The 20,495-nt window shown below is 42.8% G+C and overlaps 1 protein-coding gene across 2 annotated transcripts in view; it reads right to left on the reverse strand.

The window, feature by feature from the left end:
• Positions 1-20,495, reverse strand: part of Dgat2l6 (diacylglycerol O-acyltransferase 2 like 6) — a 32,918-nt gene that overhangs the window by 1,667 nt on the left and 10,756 nt on the right. For both annotated transcript variants that reach the window (XM_027431717.2, XM_027431718.2), the window contains 4 exons: positions 4,215-4,325; positions 3,886-3,956; positions 3,320-3,524; positions 1,844-2,018 (listed from right to left, as the gene is read on the reverse strand). In XM_027431717.2, the coding sequence (XP_027287518.1) occupies positions 1,844-2,018; positions 3,320-3,524; positions 3,886-3,956; positions 4,215-4,325 (562 nt within the window). The remainder of the gene's footprint in view (positions 1-1,843; positions 2,019-3,319; positions 3,525-3,885; positions 3,957-4,214; positions 4,326-20,495) is intronic.

Below are 20,495 nucleotides of genomic sequence, written 5' to 3' on the forward strand. Positions count from 1 at the left end.
GCCCCCACCCTGTCCCCCGCCCCCACTCCAGTTCAGTGTGGCTGCTGCACCTTAGCCCATGATGGGAAGAAACTCAGTAGACTTAAGCACCTTCATTTTGCATCCAGCATGATCTCCCCAAACTGCACATGCATGCACACCACTCCTCTCTTCCAAGTTCTCCCATGGCTCCTCAATGTGGCCCTCACAGTGACAAGCTCAGTGTCCTAGCCCTTCCTTTGTGGCCACTGCTTAACCATAGTAAGTGTGCCAAGTGCTCTCTCACCTCAGCCCTATGCTCTATTCCCTCTGCCTTCTCTCCTCGCAGCAAATCCAGTACTCTGTTCTAACCACATCTCCTTAAAGAAATCTTTGATCACCTCTGATTCCCGACTGTGGGTTCCTTATCCCTCAGCTAGTGCTTCCCCCTATCCTGCTTTCCCGCTTCCATGCCCTGCCTTATAGTCATCTCCTTACCTGCCTGATCAGTCAGAAGGGAAAATCCTGACCGTTCTCACAGAATCCCTGGGGTCTGGTCTAGGATGGTGCTGCATATATCATCTAGTTCCTCACTGAATGCCTGGGTTTTCGCTTTTGTTTACTATATTGTTTTTGAGGTGCTGGGATTCAACCCAGAACCTTGCACATACCAGGTAAGTACTTTATCACTAAGAGGAAGCCCAGACCTTTTTCAATTTTTTAAGCTGGAGACAGAATCTTGCCAACTTGTCAAGGCTGGTTTTGAACTTGGGAGTCTTCCTTCTTCAGATTCTAGAGTAAGGGGGATTACAGGCAAATGCCACAATGTCTGGCTCTTTTCCCATTTTGGTCTGATTGGCAACTCCTACTCATATTTTAACTTTAGCACAGTTCAGACGTCACTCTTCAATGAAACCTCTAGTCTGGGCCAAGGTCTTTCCATAAATTGGTGTTCCCATAGCAATTTGCATGTCTCCATTATCATATGTCATTCACCCAACACATTTTCCATTGAGTTCTTTTTTATGTGCCAGAACTGGATACATCAGTGAACACAAAGGATGAGGAAAAATATCCAAACTCATGGTGTTTCCTAGCAGCATAGGAGTAGGCAATGGGGTGAATGGTGAGGAGTGAGGTCAGGGAAGTATCTGAAGATCAGTTTCTTTAAGATCTTTTGCTCTGTGTGTCATGGGAGTCATTGGAGCACTTTGAGATGTGATACAACTTGACTCATGGTTACCAGGATCATTCTATCTACAACTGGGAATAGAATCTTGGAGGTGAGGGAAGTAGGGACCTAAGCAAAAATAGCAGTTCCAAGTATTGTAATGATCCAGTGGAGAGATAATAGGTACTTAGACCATGGGGATGGTGGTTGAGATGGTAAGTAGCTGGATTCTACATGGTTTGTTATGATCTGTGCATGTGTTTGTCATCTACATTAGACCGTAAATCCACAAGCACCAGGTATTGTGTATTTCTGTATTTCAATGTTCTATACTAAGCCTATCACACAGTAGGTATTTGACAACTGCTGAAAACATTCTCTGAGGGCATCCTCTAAGCATCCATCCCATGATAACCCAGCCAGTCCCTTGACTGCCCTCAGGTGGTTCTCAGTGAATGAGTTAATATAGAACAAAGCCACTCTCTCCTAGAGCCCTAGACTAATGGACTTTTTCTGCTCTTCTTTCCCCAACTTCAAGATCTAAAAATGCCCACCATGTCCAAATACTCACTAGGCATAATGTGAAGGGTAAAAGGAAGTAATCAGAGGAAAGAAGGGTATCTAGCAGGTTTCCCAGAGAGGGTGTCATTGTAGATAGAGCTCCAGAAGGACTAAGGCACCATGACAAGAGAGTCCCCCAACCTAGGGACCCACCCTGTCTTGAGTGCTAGCTTCACAAAACCTTTATGATTTTTGAGGTAGACTGTGGAGGCTCCTGGGCGGCACAAGAGGGCTTCAGAAGCTCCACCCACCACAATGATCACAGCATTGCCTGAGCCTTTCTGGGTCAGCTTGTACTTCAGGGCCAGTTCACTCACTGGACATATACCTGTGAAACCAAAGAGTCAAGTAGATAGAATGAACTTGTTGCCTAAGTGTGGGAGAAGGGTTCTCCCAGGGTCTTCCTGCTGGAGACAGCTAGTACCTTCTGTCTTTGTTCTTCATGGCTTGGGTTAAGCCTGTGAAGATAACCTTAATGGCAGCTGCTTGCTTGCCTTGGTAGGACTCTGGGCTTCTACAGTAAGGGCTATACTGATTTTCTCTGCCTGCCCATTCATAGTCTCCTGTCTTCCAGATGAAACTTTTTCATTTCTACCCACAGACTGTAGAGCTATCTTTCTCTCTCTGTCCAGGATGACCACTCTGGAAACCCTCCAGAGGTATTTCTTCTGGAGGTCATCAGGCTAGCTACCACCTGTGTGCTTCCTCTCTAAGATCAAGATACCAAAAGGATCCAGTGACTGGGATTTTGGGTGAGCAGGCAGACCAAGCCAAATTGAAATGTAGATGAACAATGGGATGTGGATGGCATCTGTTGTTCAACAAAAGCTGCAGATGTTCATCACTTTGAAATCCCATTTTTTGCATTGAATTCATCTTCTGTTCTTTACTGGGATGGCAGAATTTGCATACAAGGTCTAGCCACTGAGAGAAACCCTTGCTCCATGGCCATACCAACCTAAGAGGGGAACTGAAATGTCATCTGGGATTCCCCTCAAGATAAATGTAGCTTACCTTTAGTTTTCCTTCGGTTGCTTTCTGATGTTCAGAGAGATAAATATTCATCCAGAGAGAAGGGAATCTGTCACAGTGCCCTGGTTTGAAGCCCGGCACTGGGAAGTTGTCGTCAATTCTGATAGATGATTGTCCTTTACCCTTTGGCATATTTAGCAAGGATGAAGAGGTTCCCAGGAGATGAAGGGTATGGACCAAGACTGTATGCACTAACTGGTATGAAAGACTTTATAATGTCTTAAAAGGTGCCTTGAAATGAGAGCTGAACGGAGCCAATCGCCATCCCAGAAAAGAATCTGGCATGATTTCCCTGTACTCATGTTTAATATGTTGCTTTTACTCCCTGCTTTCCATTTAGGTTTGATTCTGCACTTGGCCTTCTGATTACCCCTTGTAAGGAATCCTAGCAACTTGTGAATGTCTGTAACTTGCTCTGCTGCCAAATAAAACTGCCTCTCACACTTTTGTACAGAGACTGATGCTAGGACACATACTCCTGATACTGGCCAGTCTCTAAAAAAATCAATCAAGTTTTCTAGCACAGAGTGTCTGTTGGGACTTATTGGGTAGGCATTTTGAGTTGGATTTCAGAAGGGGATGATTTCTTGTACTCACCCATGGACATCACATAATCTCGTACAATTGGGATCCAGAAGATCCCTTCCAAGGTTGCTAAACAGGGAGTGATAGATGGGAAAATCCTGGAAAAGCCAGTGGCTTCAGTAGCAAAGTTGATGAAGGCACCATGAGCGAGAATACCATGGGGGTGGGAGACAATGATGTAGTTGTGTTTGGGAGAAAGGTCATGGGTCTTCACCAGCTGTTAGAGGAAGATTGAGGGAAACTGAGCAAGCAGAAGAAAGAAATGATGTGAAAACCTAGATCCAAGCCAACAGCCTCTAGATCCTTGCTCATTAGGATGTCATTGTCATAGAGATCCCCAGGGATCATGGTACTAAGAGATGTTGGCCTGGGTTTGACACTGTGGAAAGGTGTTGTTCATCTGTCTCCCAACCTGCACATCTATTTTGGGTTTCTGTTCTACCTTTTCCTGCTAGGCCTTCTCCTTAACTGTTGGCCATCAGAGTCTTTGAAAACCTGGCTCTCAATAGGGAGTGGGAGCTCAAGCAATAAGGAGCAAGGGCATCCAGAAGAAAGAAGGACACCCAGAGGAAAGGTACCTTTACTGGGAAGTAACTTTGGAAATACTTCCAGAGGGTCCAGTTTCGTATCCAAGCTGAACGCCTACCATCTGTGGACAGAGGAAAAAGAGAAGAACAAGTAGGCCATTGCCAGTCAGTCCCTCTACCCCTCCCAGAGGTGAAGAGACTGGCCTATGCTCTGCAAGCTACAGAAGCAGTGTCCTTCTTAGTCTTTTAAAGCTCCATGGGCAGTCAGCCAGAGACCTTTTTGCTTTTCTCATCGCTCCATCCACCTCCCTCTTCCCTGTCTCTATAACTCCACCCTTACTTAGCACAGAAGGGACCACAATTCTGCTCACATCTCTTACCTTGACTGTGCGTGTTCCAGTCATAGGCAAGCCAGATTAAGGGGAGCACAGATAAGGGCCACAAGCTACTGAACAGCAGGCAATAGGGTATACCAAGGATGGGAATCGCTCCTGAGGAGACACAACCGATATATGCCCTTCAGTTTCTTTCGAGGCTTGTACACATCTCACAACCTCATCTCACCTCTGCCTCTACACTAAAGGAGTAGGCAAGGATGCTATGGGGACCTTCTTTTCCTTTCCCCTCAGCCATTGCCTATCTCTTGCTCTGGCTTAGGCCGCTGTCCAGGGTCTTGGATCTGGGTCCTCCTGAAGTCTGAGATCTTATCCAAGGAAGCAGCAGAACCATGAAGTTCTCAGAGTAGGCCTTCAGCTGGAGTCAAAGGGCAGAACTGCTTGGCAAAAGGAAGAAGAAACACATTGGGCTGGTGGCTGATTAGCTTCACCCTGGCAGTTCAGAAGGTTTCTTATAAAAGCTAGATTTTCCTTGCTTTGTTGAACTGATAAGACCATACATTCTGAGGGTAGAGGCCTACCTGCGGTGTACAGGCAGTTTGATGCTGAGAAGAAAGTGTAGATTAGAAACTGCTTCATTGTATTTATTTTGTCCCCTTCAAAGGGTTACTAAATGTCCAGAAGAGGGAAAATGTGACTCTATTAGCAAACAGACATGGCAGACTACAAAATGCAAACATGCTGTGTCTTACAGTAGCAAGGTAACTATTAACTACCTAACTAACTAAATAAATAAATAAATGATTTAATTATTTATTTCTCCTGGGATGGGACCCAGGGCCTTGTTCATACTAGACAAGTGTTCTACCACTGAACTACATCCTCAGTAATGGGTTCCACTTTGAATCAACAAAGTCTTAGGACAGTTGCTCTGAGTACCTCCAGTGTGAAGCTCACAGAGGCCCTTATGTTATCAAGACATCAACACAGGCCTGGCTTAGCAGTACATGCCTTTAATCACAACACTCAGGAATTAGAGGCAGACAGATCTCTGTGAGTTTGAGCCCAGCCTGGTCTACAGAGCAAGTTCCAAGACAGCCAGAGCTACATAGTGAGACCCTGTCTCGAACAGACAACAAACAAAAAAGACACTAACACAGCAAGGGTGTTCTGAGATGGTGTCTTGTTTTTTGGGTTTTTTGAGACAGGGTTTCTCTGTGTAGCTTTGGAGCCTATCCTGGCACTCACTCTGGAGACCAGGCTGGCCTCGAACTCACAGAGATCCACCTGCCTCTGCCTCCCGAGTGCTGGGATTAAAGGCATGTGCCACCAACGCCCGGCCTGAGATGGTGTTTTAGGGTTAGTCGATGAGTGCTGAGCAGTATGAAGAGGAGAGGGTTTTCTGGTGTTTCCTTCAGCTAGTGCTGCTGTGGTTTGGAATACAGCCTTTCCCACTCTTCAAAATGTTCACGTGGCGCAGATTTTCTAAGCCTCCCTGATTTCCACAGCACTCTGCTTCAGTGTTCCTACTCACAGGGAATGGGGAGCTCCCTAGATCACATCAATCCCTCTGATACAGACTCCAAACTACCTCCGCTGCTTTGGGAAGTTCCCTATTTGACTTTGCTGTTTAAGCTAGAACTACCAGGCACTGTCCACCTCTTCTGATAGCTATTATTTAGCTTTCTCCAGTTTCCTATCTTCTTGTAGACTCTAGCAGACCATGTCTGCATGTTACCACTGTCTTCTGACCACAAATGTGGGATTTATAGAGGTAGAAGAGCTGGTGTGGTGGTGTGCACCGGTGATCTTAGCAACTGGGAGGCAGAGGCAGGAGGACCAAGAGTTTAAGTGCATCTTTGGATACTTCATGAGGCTGGGCTACATGAGACTCTATCTCAAGGAGAGAGGGGAGGGGGAGAGAGGGGGAGAAGAAAAGGGAGAATATGTGAAAATGTGGAAAAGCTAAAGATCATGGAACAACAAGTTCCAGGACATAGGGTATCTGAGGAAGTGATGATGGATAATAAGTGTGTGTATGTGTGCATATGTGCACATGCATGTACAGACACGAGAATGACTTTTGGGAATTCTCTACCACTGAGGAACACTCACATCTCTGTTTTCATTTTAAAATGAAACATCTTTAAGTTGCCAAGGCTAGCCTGGAACTCATTCTGTAGCCTAGGCAAACTTTGAACTTGTGATCCTCCTGTCTACAGAATGGGTGGGATTATAGGCCTGCACCACCAGGCCCAGCTCTCTACTGAAAACTGATAATTTTCTTTTTCACATTTAGATCTATGGGCTATTCCAAGTTGTCTTTCACACATTGCACTGTGGTACATGCTTATCTACATGCACAAAACTAAACTTTTAATAATAAAAAGACAGTGTCTGTGCATCACCACTCTGTGAAATTTCTTACCTATATGATTTCTTCCATCTTGATTTTGTTTAGTAGACAAAAGCTTTTCTGGCTGGCTGTGATGTCATCCACCTTTAATTTTAGCACTTGGGAGGCAGAGGTAAGAGGATCTCAGTGAGTTCAAGGCCAGCCTGATCTACGTAGTAAGTTCCAGAACAGCCAGGGCTATGTAGACAGACCCTGTCTCAAAAACAACAAGCCAAACAAACAAACAAACAAACAAAGCTTTTCTAAAACTCTGAATTCTGTTCCTCTCATACTTACTAGGGATTGAAGCTAGGGTCCATATGCTATATAAGCACTCTACCACTGAGCTATGTCCCTAGGCTGAAAGTCTGAATCTTCTAAGGATGGCTCATCTCCTCCCTAAGAGTTAGAGCACTCCTCCTACAGTTAAAAAATGTGATTTACAGCACCTTTCAGCCCATTTCAACACACAAGCCAAACAAAATCTCCAAAAAGTAGCTAGAGGCCAAATTTTCCAGTCTTCTCACTTTGTAGAGCTGTGGTATCAACCAGATTTCTCTTGACATGAAACTTTTGGTAGCCTTTGATGGGCATGACCACTGGTAGTTCCCCACCTCAACCAAATCAGGATCCATATAGGCCCTGGCTTACAAAGCCCTCTCAGGAAAAAAGTTACGTGCAAGAAGCAAGTACTACCATGCGACAATGGTGTGATCCAGGAGCAGCTCTCCTGCAGCACCCAGATATCCTGCACAAAATCCAGGGGCAGGCTACTGAGGATGTAGGCATGCTAGGTAGTCAACCCAGTCAGTGCTATGAGGGCACATCTGGGCTCTGGGTTAACCTCTCTGGTTTGGGGAGACAGAAAAGCAGGCCCTGGGCAACTGCACTGGTATACCCACTTCCTGGGAGGCTTCACATCACCTTTTATTTCCAACTGTATTTTGTTGGAAATTTTAGAGTTTTCTCTAGATAAGATCATGTCATCTACTAACATACAATTCCACTTCTCTTTCAGTTTTGATGTCCTTTATTTCTTTTCCTTTCCAGTTGCCCTAAAAATTATAGTACTCTGTTGAATAGAAAGGATAAGGGTATAAAAAGAATTGCCTTCTCATTGTACATTGAGTATGATTGTAGCTGTGGGCTTTTTATATGTGGACTTCACTATTCGGAGATATATTCCTTCTGTTATCCAGGTTGGTGAAAAATTTTACCTTGAATGAATATTGAATTTTGTCAAGTTCTGGTTTCTGAATTTATTGAGACAACTCTGTGATTTTTATTTTTCTTTGTGTTAATGTTGTGACTAGCATTTACTGACTTTAACATGTCAAGTAATAAACTCACATCCAAGTAATAAATCTCACTTGGTCACGGTGAATAGTTTTGATTACTATTGGCTTTGTTTGCCGATGTTTGCTGAGGAACTCTGCTTCTGCGTTCATCTGGGATATGGGCTTCTACTTCCCTTGTAGTATCCTATGACAGTGAGGCTTGTAGGGAGTCACCCTAGCCCCGCCCAATACCTGCCCCAGGGCTATTGGGCGGGGCTAGGGTGACTCCCTACAGAGGCTGACTTAGTAAATGAGTTGGGAAGAGTTTTAAAATGTTGAAGTAACTCTTCTTAAATGTTTGGTAGAATTCAGTGACAGAGTCATCTGATTCTGGGCTTTGATTTGTTGAGAAGTTTTTGACTACTGACTCAATCTATACTTTATTATCATATGCACATTTTCTGATTGGTGTTTATATTTCTGTTTTCCCATGATTCCTACTTGCTAGAGATTTCTCCACTTCATTTAGGTTATACAGTTTGTTGTTTGTATGAGACTTTTCATATTAGCCTCTTGAGATCCCCGCTCTTTCCCTGGTGGCAGTTATGACACTTTAATTTTTAAATTTCATTTAATATTCTCTTTGTTGTTACCATTTGTTAATTTTATTTTTATCTTCAAGATACTAATGTTTTCTTTTGCTGATATTTTCATTTCATTTATTTGTGCACTGATCTGTTAGTCCTTCTTTGTGTTACCATCAGTTAACCTGGCTGGCTCTGCTTCCAGCTCCCTTGAGGTATAAACTTAGTTTTCTTGTTATTTGAGATCTTTATCTTTTTCTTTCGGTAGGTGCCTATCAACATAAACTTTTTGTTGGATTTATAAGTATTTGATTTGAGGAAGTATTTAATGCTGTTGAGTTTTAAATGTCTATTTTCAGCTGCTTCTTATTTTGATTGGCCCTCCCTCCTTGCCTCCTTTCCTCCCTCCCTCTCTCTTTGTTTCTCAAATGGGATCTCATTGTGTAGTCAGTCTAGACTGGCCTTGATCTCCCAATCTTCCTACTTCAGCCTGATAATGGCTAAAAAACAAACAAACAAAAGAAGAAAATCAAAACCAAAAACATACAACTACATGAATAGGTCACAAATTCTTTAAGAATTTTTTTTCTGAGTAATCATGGTATCTGCAAACATTTTACTATCTTGTTGCATTTGTTAGAATTTTTAGTGAGTTGATACAAGTACTGAAGGTACTTTTCCCCAGTTTTAGAGATCGGGTTCTGTCTTTCATCAAGTGTAGTGATGATAGCTGTGGGGGTTCTTTTTCTTTAGTTTGACAATGTTCCTTTCTATTCCTACTTTGCTGAGAGGCAATTTTTTTGTCTTGTTTTTTTCTTTGTGTGTGTGTGTGGTATCCATGCATGTGCATGCATTTTTACATGTGTACAGGTGCAAGTGTGTGTGTGTGGTGTACATGTGTGTGGGTGCATGTGGGGGTGCAAGGTTGATGTCATTTTTTTCTTCCTTGATTGGTCGAAGGGTTTCTCTCTGAATCCCGCAATGTCTAGTCTAGCTTACCAGTGTACTCCAGAGACTTCCTGTATCTGTTTCCTGAATGCTGGGATTTCAGGCAGCTGACACAACTGCCTGGCTCTTATGTTGATTCTGGGGATCCAAGTTTTAATCTTCATGCCTATGCAGCTAATGCTTTATCCTCAGAACCCTTTCCCCAATTCCTTTGTTTTACTTGTTTTATTTATTCCTTAGATTTTTTGAGACTGTAACTATCTATAATGACTGAGTTAGAATCATAGCTTCCTGTAGGGGACAGTGTAAGCCATGCCTGCTAGAAGCTGGCTACAGGTGTGCCTGACCACTCCTGTCAGTGGTCAAGATGAGGTCAGGATGACTCACGTTAGGGTTTTAAGGGGCTGCAAGGCACAAGGGAGCCCCTTCTCTCTGGCCTCCCTGACTTGCTGCCTCTGGCTGGTGTTTTTCTTTTTTTCAGATTTTTTATTTGAATTAGAAACAAGATTGTTTTACATGACAATCCCAGTTCCCTTCTCCCTCCTATCTTCCCCTACCACCACCCCTCAACTAAAACCCTACCTATCACATATCCTTTCTTCCATTCTTCCCCTGACTCAACCTTTCTGCTCCCTCATGACCTCTGCATCCCTCCTCTTCTTCCCTTCTCATTCTCCTACCTCCCTCCCCTCCTTCCTGTGCTCTCAATTTGCTCAGGGGATCTTGACCCTTTCCCCTTCTCCAGGGGACCATGTATGTCTCTCTTAGGGTCCTACTTGTTTCCTAGCTTCTCTGGCAGTGTGGATTGTAGGCTGGTAATCCTTTGCTCTATGTCTAAAATCCACATATGAGTGAGTACATACCATGTTTGTCTTTTTTTGATTGGGTTACCTCGCTCACAATGGTTTCTTCTAGTTCCATCCATTTTCCTGCAAATTTCAGGATTCCATTTTTTTTCTGCTGAGTAGTACTCCATTGTGTAAATGTACCGCATTTTCTCTATCTGTTCTTCGGTTGAGGGGCATCTAGGCTGCTTCCAGTTTCTGGCTATTACAAATAGTGCTGCTATGAACATCGTTGAACATATGTCCTTGTTGTATGAATGTGCTTCTTTTGGGTATATGCCTAAGAGTGGAATTGCTGGATCTTGTGGTAGACTGATTCCCATTTTCTTGAGGAGTCGCCATACTGATTTCCAAAGTGGCTGTACAAGTTGGCACTCCCACCAGCAGTGGAGGAGTGTTCCCCTTTCTCCACATCCTCTCCAGCATAAACTGTCATTGGTGTTTTTGATTTTGGCCATTCTGACAGGAGTGAGATGGTATCTCAGGGTTGTTTTGATTTGCATTTCCCTGATGGCTAAGGATGTCGAACACTTTCTTATGTGTCTTTCAGCCATTTTAGATTCCTCTACTGAGAATTGTCTATTTAGTTCTGTACCCCACTTTTTAATTGGATTGTTTGGTGTTTGGGGGACTAGCTTCTTGAGTTCTTTGTATATTTTGGAGATCAGCCCTCTGTCAGATATGGTGTGGGTAAATATCTTTTCGCAGTCTGTGGGCTGCCGTTTTGTCTTGCTGACTGTGTCCTTTTGCCTTACAGGAGCTTCTCAGTTTCAGGAGGTCCCATTTATTAATTGTTGATCTCAGTGTCTGTACTACTGGTGTTATGTTCAGGAAGCGGTCTCTTGTACCAATTAATTCAAGGGTGTTTCCCACTTTGTCTTCTAATAGGGTTAGTGTGGCTGGGTTTATGTTGAGGTCTTTGATCCACTTTGACTTAAGTTTTGTGCATGGCAATAGGCTTGGGTCTATCTGTAGTCTTTTGCATGGGCTGGTGTTTTTCTAATAAAGGATATCCTTACCGTAAGCTCCTTTTATGTCTCAATAGCTTCCCTTGAGTCAGTTAATGATTTCTACCAGTTCTAATATCGCTCAAATCATTCTGCTCCTCACTTCCAGGCTACCATCTGGTCAAAGCCATCATTATCTCTCTAGGTGAGTACCAGTGTCTTTGAAGCCAACTTCCTACTTTCACTTGGATCTGGGTGCAGCCAGTACAGTGAATTTTAATCTGATTCTGTCAGTGTGCAGTACATAACAGGGACATGTGTCAAAAGGCATGTCTGACTCTGTGAGTACTCATTGGCTCCCACTTAGTTATAAATATAGAAAGTTAAGAGACTAAATGGCCTAGGCATGGTGGTGGTATGCCTATAATTACAGCATTGGGGAGGCAGAAGCAGAATTTATGAATGTGTTAGGAAAGTGTCCATTCTGAAGGAAGCTGGGGCTCCTGAGTTCAGTCTAGAGGGCCCTTTGTCCTTTGTGATGCAGTCCCTGGCTTTTCCATTACCGTAAACTACGGTTTAGGCCCTTCAGTTCATCGTGCTACAGAGCTTCTAGGCTTCTGTGAATGCTGGCTTCTTTGTCAGCATGCCATTTCCTTATCTGTGTGCCTGGCTAGCTCCTAATCACTTTTTAGACCTCAGGATAAATGTCATATGCTCAATAATTTGAGTCTGCCTTTGACATTTTTCCTTTTCCTAAATAAAACTCTTTGTGACTGCTATGCTCTAGGAGCTGATTGCTTCCAGTCTCCACTGTGGTCTTCTGTCTGTCTTCAGCTGCTGGTAACCCCCTACCAGTTTTCTGAAGCTGCTCTTCAACATTTTTGAAAAGCACATTCCCATGTTTGGCTTTTCCAACAACGAGCAATACTTTCCCATTGCTGAGCAAATCAAGTCTCAGCATATTTACTGAGTTCTCTCCTGATTAGCCCCAAGTATTTCCTCCCCCTGCCTCTCAGTATCTGCCCTCACACTTCCTATGTTTTTTCTCAGTGTTTCTCAGAGTGTAGTTCCCTCACCACTTGCAGGGACACTGGGTGATATGAGGTGGTGGTGTATGGATGGGATGGGTTTTTTTTGAACATATAATGACTAAAAGTGAACTCATGGTAGCGTTATAAAGACTTCAGTTAAAACAAATTATTCAGACCACAGAAATCGTTCATTTAACAAAAGCATTATGTTAAGTAGCATAGATAGTATACATAGCTGTGGAAAGAACCAGAAGGCTGAAGTAGAGGAATCAGGTGCCCAACCACCTCAACCCATTTCTCATTCAGCCTTCAACTTCCCAGATCATTCCACATTTATACGTGTGCACCCATTGTGTTCTTTTATTTTGATTACCTTCTCCCCAACTTCCTGCCCATCAAACTTCCTTACAAGATACTTCCTTGATGATATCTTTGATGATTCCCCAGGCAGAATAAAGTTTCCTTCTCTGCACACTTGCAACGTAATACTTGTGCCTCTGTTTGTTACTGCTTTATTGTGCAATTAGTACCACATCTGTCTGGCCCTCTCCCCATTAGACAGTGATTAGCACATTACCAAGCATGGGGCGATGGCTCATGATCAACTGTTGCTACATAGAGTTGTATAGTATCACCTGGATTTCCACATTCTCCAAGTGGCAGGTGAAAGTTAACAGGATGAAAAACACCTGTGACCTTATTCTTACAAGGAAACACTTTCTGTGGCTTTGTGTGCTTGTCAGGCTATAGCAACCGGCTATTCTTAGTATTAGCCCAAAACCCTTCTAAGGTGGAAACATTATGCTTCAGGGAAATTGCCAAAGACTGAGTGTTGGTGGTTGGCTCAGTGCTTTCAGAAAACCAAGAATGTAGTTAGATTACCCGAAAGAAAATTCTGTGCTTTAGATTTTTTTCTTCTTCTTCTTTTTTTTTTTTTTGTTTTTGAGACAGGGTTTCTCTGTCAAACACTCCTGACTGTCCTTGAACTCACTCTGTAGACCAGGCTGGCCTCAAACTGACAAAGATCTGCCTGTCTCTGCCTCCGGGAATGGGGAGTGTGCCACCACCGCCCCGGGCTTCTTTAGATTTTTTTATTGGAACTAAATTAATGATAAATACTCTATGTGTCAGAGCAGACATGAATAAAATAATTGAACAAGCATTGGCTGAGCCTACCCCTTAGGAAATCTCTGTGCTAAACATCAGGAGGCATTTGTTGGGGACAGGAAGAGAAAGGTGAGGACCAAATGTGGAAGGGGAAATGAGCATGGTCTGAGATGCAGAGTGCTGATTAGTGATTAGAAAACAGAGTGCTATTTGGCATCCGTTGTGCATTATTTTATTTAATCTTCTCACTGCCTTGGGAGGTAATAACTTATTATCTTATTACAATAAATGAATAACTTAGAACCTCGCTTCACAGATGAAGGAATGAAGGCTCAAAGAAGACACATACCTTCATTCTAAGTCTTGAGAAAAAAATGAGATTACATTTGTCAGGTTTCTATTAAGTGTCTGACACTTATGTGACAAGAGCTATTTTAAGTACTTCTCTGTCTTAACACATATCAATAGACATAGAAAACAAAGTTCCTGCCTCCCAGAACCTCTAGTTCTTGTGTGGGAGACACCCCCAAAGACAACCTTCAGTTGGTAGAGGAAATGAGCAAGGAAGAACTTGAGTAAAGTACTGGAAACAGTAATGTCCTAACCTGCTGAAGTACATAAAGGGGCCATGGAATGAGTTAGATCTGGGAAGAAGCTGGAGAGATGAGTCCTGACGCTCAAGGGCATATGTCAGGAAAAGATAAGCAGAGGAATAGTAAGGATCTCATTAATTTCGAGAAGAGTTTGGGATAACTGTGGGAACAGGAGAAACTGTAGGCAGGGAGTTGGGTGAAGGGGTTCTGTGATTCATATGACTGGGAATGGAAATCTGAACAAGGCTATGGTTTCTCCAACCAATTTGAAAACTGCCAGGGAAGTCAAATGTGATGATTCATGCCTGTCATCCCAGTGCTTGGGAAGCTGGGATTTATACTGAGTCCCTGTTTCAAAATAAAACAAAAAAAGAAAAGGAAAAAAAAGGTGCCATGGAGATTGAGAATTTTCAGCCCAATGCAGTTAATTGGATGTAGGAATGCTAGGGCACAGTGAAGGCTATCTTGTCTGGGCCCTCGGGAATGCATCAAATGTGCTCTGTTTTCTAGGACCCCATTATCATTCTTGAAGGTACAATGAAATCAGTCTCAGTTGCTGTGTTTGAAGCACTCATCATGTCTCTGTGGATCAAATGGCAAGGCTGACAGTCTTAAAGAGGCCATACTGTGGTCTGAAGGTACGCCTGAAAGTTGGTGTGTTGGAAACTAGATTGATGTACAGGTCTTAAGAGACAAGGCCTTTAAGATAGATTAATGCTATTATTTCTGGAGCAGGCTCCTGATGAAGATTTTACTTTCTCTTGCTCCTCTCTTTCTTGCATACTCTCTCACTCTTCTACTTTCCACCAGGGGATGATACAAGACTGCCCTTTTCCAATGCTGGCACCTTGATATTGGGTGTTCCACTCTCCAGTACCCTAAGCAAAATACTATTATGCATGAATTGCTCAGAATGTGGTATTTTGCTATAGCAACAGAAAATAAAGACAGATGGGAGCTCCAAATGATGTCAGTTTCTATAATAAAACGGAAGAAAATTAACATGGATTGAGTTTTTTCTCACCTTGTTGATTTTCGGAACAGCCATAAGAGTCAGGAAGTAGGCATTGTTCTATGGTAGAGGGGACTGTCTGACTCCCTTGAGGTCATATAGAAAATGACAGTCTTCCACACATGGGATCTTGTTGCAAGTAAATGGCAGAGCTGATCTGTCTGACACCCAAGATTATGTCCTATTTTTTGTAGTATCAAAAACCAGAAGAAGATAAGCACCCACACAAAAAGGATGACTAAAGAAGGGCAAAAACATGGAGTTAATGGTTTCTATCGGGGAAGATGAAATCTAGGAAGATAATATATTTAATGTCACATTTGTTTCTATGAAAAATAAAAGAATCAGTTCTTGTTCAGAGCTTATTGAATAGAGGGGTAAAACTGGGGTCTGCACCCAGTAAAGTCCTTGCATGTCACAATTTAATGGATAAAGGGTAGTAGGTTCTGGTTAAACACTACATACCTTAGTAACTTATTCTTTAAACAGTATCTTTGTTTTGAGACAGGGTCTTGCTATACAGTCTTAACAGGCCTGGAACTCATAATGTATCCCAGATTAGACTCAAACTCATGGCTCAACTGTCTAAGTGCTGGGATAACAGGCTTGTGCCTAGATGGGTCACAACCTTTTGGAATGTATTGATTTGGACATCATGCTTTTCAACTTCAATGCCCTGCAGAATGCCATAGTGAGAAATGGGGTTTCCCTGCTCCTTGTTTTAAAGTTAATTCAACTTCTAATAACTAAAATAGAATGTTGTAGGGTTAATTTTTTAAGATATAAGAGATGCTATCCAGTTTATTCTTGAAAAGTACCTTAGGCCTTCAGAAGTGGCAGTCTAGAAAGCATCCCAGAGAAGACATGAGTCAAGTACTTTCCCTAAGTAGAGGCACTGACAGTCTAGGAAGGACATTCATCATCCAGTCAGGGAACTAGGCAGAAGTTAAGGGGTATGGATGGCCTCACCCCATGAGTAGATTGCTTGAAATGCACAAGGTTGACAAAGGGAGATGAGCTGATGCAGGGTCAGAGCCAGAGAGTGGAGATGGTCAAGGATGCCCAGGTTACTAAACTTGTACATCATCAAGCTAGCCACAGGAAACCATTATTTTTGAGCAGGAAACATATATGATCAGTTTTTTTAAGGTTCTTGGCACTAGGAATCTAGTTCAGTATGATCATGAGAGAGAGAGACAGCCAGACAGCCAGAGAGAGAGACAGAGAGAGAGAGAGAGAGAGAGAGAGAGAGAGAGAGAGAGAGAGAGAGAGAGAGAGAGAGAGAGACAGACAGACAGACAGAGAGACTTGTGGTAGATTCAGTAGGATAGATTGGAGACGGTGGAGACTAGAAACTAGAAGGCCAGAACTATTTTTCATAGCTCTGAGAGATGGCAACTCCAAGCCCAGAAGTGGAGTGTTTTTTTTTTTTTTTTGTACTCTTTGCCTCTTTGCTTTTTACTCTTTGGGGACCCACTACCCAGCTCCTAAATAAATATGTAGAGGCTTATTCTTTCCTATGAATGCCTAGCCTTAGCTTGGCTTATTTATAGCCAACTTTTCTTAAATTATCCCATATATCTTTTGCCTCTGAGCTTTTGCCTTCCTATATACCTTTCTTTTTACTCTGTGGCTTTCTGCGTAGCTGTGTCACTTTCCCCTGGAGTCCTCCTCTCCTTCTCCATTCACTCCCCAATCACCTTCTTTCCTCCTGTTTATTCTCTCTGCAGGCCAGCACTGCCTATCTTTTCCCCTGCCTAGCTATTGACCGTTCAGCTCTTTATTAGACAAATTAGACAGGCAAAATAACACAGCTTTACACAGTTAAACAAATGCAACATAAAAGAACACAACATATATTTGCATCATTAAAACAAATATTCTGAAGCATAAATCAATGTAACACATCTTAAAATAAAATTCCACAACACAGAAAAGACACAGAGAGCAAGCCTCAGAAAGAAAGCCGGACCTCAGAGGGCTGTCAGAGCTTCCATCTTCCCTAACTCATCTTCTTATCCTCTCTTCTCACTCTCTCCATCCTACTTGTCCCTTTGCCTTTCTGCTCTCACTTTCCCGTCTTCCCTATTCTTCCATCTAACATCTCACAGCGGTTGATATTGGCTAAGATTCTGCATATCATTCAGAGAGAAGCACTGGGGAGGCTCAGAGCACAGAAGGAACAAAGGAAAGAGAAAAAGAGGAAGGAGGGAGACTTTTTTCATGCAGAGCATTGCTTGTGAACCCAGCTAAAGTGATGATGATACTAAGTCTTATAGGAGTCCCAAAGTCACACAGTGAACTCTAATCCCACTCTGATGGACTCCAGGACTCATGACCTGCTCACCATGCCAGTCTGCTTCCCTTTTCAGCCTCCTCAACCTGCAAGATTTTCTTTATCTGGCCTCATATTTCTTTATCATGGCTCTTTCAATTATTTTTTTTATTAGTTCAAATTAGGAACAAGCTTGCTTCACATGTCAATCCCTTCTCCCTCTCCCTTCCCTCCCCCCAACATCCCACCAGCCCTCCACCCCATCCCCACTCCGCTCCCCAGGGAGCATAAGGCCCTCCATGGGGGCTCCCCAAAGTCCACCACATTATCCTGGGCAGGGCCTAGGCCCTCTCCCATGTATCCGGCTCTTTCAATTATTATAGTCCATGTTACAGCATAGTGATTTGGGTCTCTGCCCAGCCCTAGTATGTGAAATGTGTACAGTGGCTGAAAAGTTTGTTAGTTGATTGAAACACATGAACATATGCTCAGTACCATTAGTCATTAGGAAAATGCAAATCAAAACTATGGTGAGGTTTCACTCCACACCCATTAAGATGGTAATAAACCCAGAAGTTAAGGGTATTGGTGATGATGCAGCGAAATCTGATCCCTTGTGCACTGTTGGGAGAAGAAAATGGTGCAGCCACTGTGTAAATCAGGTTGGCAGTTTTTCAAAACATTACCAAATAGAATTGCCATACAGCCCATAAATTCCTCTTTTTTTGTATATCCTAAAGATTAGAGAACAGGGTTTCAAAGAGGGTGGTAGACACTCCTACTGAAAACAGCATTATTCCTAATAGCTGAGAGGGAAGTGTGCTCATTAAAAAACAAACGAATACACAACATTCAGTATATCCATACAAGTGATGTTTGATTTAAAAAGGAAGGACATTCTGACACATGCTACCATATGAATAAACTTTAAGGTTTTATGGTATATGAAATAAGCTAGTGACAAAAGTGACTATGACATAATCATCTACAATAGGAAAGTTCATATGAACAGAGATTAGAATGGTGGTTTCCAGAGCTGGGGGAGAGGAACCTACGAATTCAAGGCTTGATGGGTACAGAGTTTCAGTTTAGGAAGATGAAAAATTTGGGGCATGGCTGTAGAACACTACAGAACACTGTGCAACACAGTAGTTAATGCAACTGAACTGCTGCTTAAAACAAGGAATTATCTCTATATTTGTCATAATAATAAAAAAATTAACAATGCACATGAAAAAAATCCACATTATGCTTATGTGTTTTCACTGGTGACACAATGGTGCCATCATGTGTCTCTAGCATTCCCATTCCACTCCTCTAACTCTTCCAGGATGACTGGGAGCCAGTGAGCTTTCGTGGGGAAGAGGCTGCTGCCCCTTGCCTTCTTGATTCCTTACATACGGCATTGCCTGATAGACCCTCTACTCTAGTCCTGCTGAAGACCGTGTCCTTTGAAAGGGAAAAAGGAGTAAGAAAAAGAAAGCCCGAGAGTTAACTTCTAGAAGCAAAGTAAAACCACTGTACTGAAAATAGCTGTCCAGAGTAGCCAGAATGATAGGAGCATGTGTGTTCAAGTGTCATACCAAGGTGACCTCAAGCCTGAAAGCACCCATGCCCCTACCTCTCCCCTCCCCCTCTTTTCATGGTGCTGGGGTTGAAGCCAGTGCTTTACACTGAACCATACCTGGTGCCCACAGCGCTTCTGCTTTCCCTACTTCCTCTAATCTTTCCCTTTCCCTTTCCCCCCTCACCCTTTCTGAGATCTAGACTGGAAACAGTGGCTGTCAACCCAACACTACATCTCTTTTGACCTTCCTCTGTCCTGTATTTTTCTACCAGAGGGGAAGAACTTACCCATGGGGGTCATTTTGAGAAAGTTAAATAAAATGCAAAGGAAAACAGAAAGAAACTATGAAGGAATAAAAACAAAAGTTCTGCCAAAAATAACTTATTTTTCTTTCCTGTCCCATCCTCCCTCCCTTTGTCTCCCTCCCTCCCTCCATCCCTTCCATCCATCTATCCTTCCTTCTTTTATTGTTGAGAAAGGGTCTTATAGATCATGTTGGCTTATAACTCATGAGTCCCTGTGTAGCCCAGGCTAGCCCGAAAATGCAATCCTTCTGCCTAGGCCTCCTAAGTGATGGAATTACAGGTGTGGGCCACTAGGCCTGCTTGTTTTTAACTTCCTTTTCTTTAAAGTGTATTTATCTATTATTATTATTATTTACTATCATCATTATCGTTACTTGTGTATGTGTATGATGTGTGATGCACATGAGTGTAGGGGCACATGTACCATGTTGTTTGTGTAAAGATTAGAAGACAACTTGAAGGAGTCAGTTATTGCGTTCAGCTCTGGGCTCTGGGGATTGAAGTCAGGCTTGATCAGCAAGACCCTTTTACCTGCTGACAAAAAAACTCACCAGGTTTAACTTCCTTTTCCTGAACAGCTAAAGTTAAACAGATGATGAGCTCAGCATGATTTGATTTAGTGAATTTTTTTCAAGTCTGCACCTTCTAGGGACTATGGATCCCTTCTGACAGTCTGATGAAGTATACAAAACCCTTCTTTGAATAATATTCCTAAGTCCCTCAATAACATACTCAACATACAATGGCAGGACACTATATTAAGACACAGCTATTACATTACTCACAACGTGATACAGTAATTTCTTGCTCTATGAATTAAGAAACTAGCCTGAATGGCAGTTCTAATAACTACTGGAATTTGGAAGTAATCATCAGCATAAGCAAAATTTTGAGATGGCTTTAACAAACAACTAGTTGAATGAAATGCAAATCTCTGCCATGTCTGCTACTGACAAAATCAGAGGTGCTGTTATCACGCCTAAGGCTTATTGCTTCCATTCATCACGGAGGGAATGGCTACATCTTACCTAGAGATGAATGACAGTAAAGCCACACTTCTTTCCACAAAACTGAAAGTTCCCAAGCTACCCATGAATTCTTAGTCTACAACCCTCTGTTAAGAACCTCTGTTCTCATTTGGGAGGCAGATGCAGGCAGATCTCTGTGAGTTTGAGGCTAGCCTGGTATACAGAGTGAGTCCCAGGATGGTCAGAGATACACAGAGAGACACTATCTTGAAGACAGAACAGACAAACAAAACAAAACAACCCCTCTGCTCTAACAGGTCATACAGTTGGCTGCAATTTGGCACTAGCTGTTTCCTACCCATCTCATCACTCAGGGTGCCATTACTTCTCCCCACCCAGTTTCTAAGCTTGCCTCTATAGTTGGCCTCCCAGAAAGCCTTGGCTTTTGACTTGATTCTGTGAGCCCATTAGC

The sequence above is a fragment of the Cricetulus griseus genome, chromosome X (genome assembly GCF_003668045.3).
Source record: "Cricetulus griseus strain 17A/GY chromosome X, alternate assembly CriGri-PICRH-1.0, whole genome shotgun sequence".
In the NCBI taxonomy this organism is placed as follows: domain Eukaryota; kingdom Metazoa; phylum Chordata; class Mammalia; order Rodentia; family Cricetidae; genus Cricetulus; species Cricetulus griseus.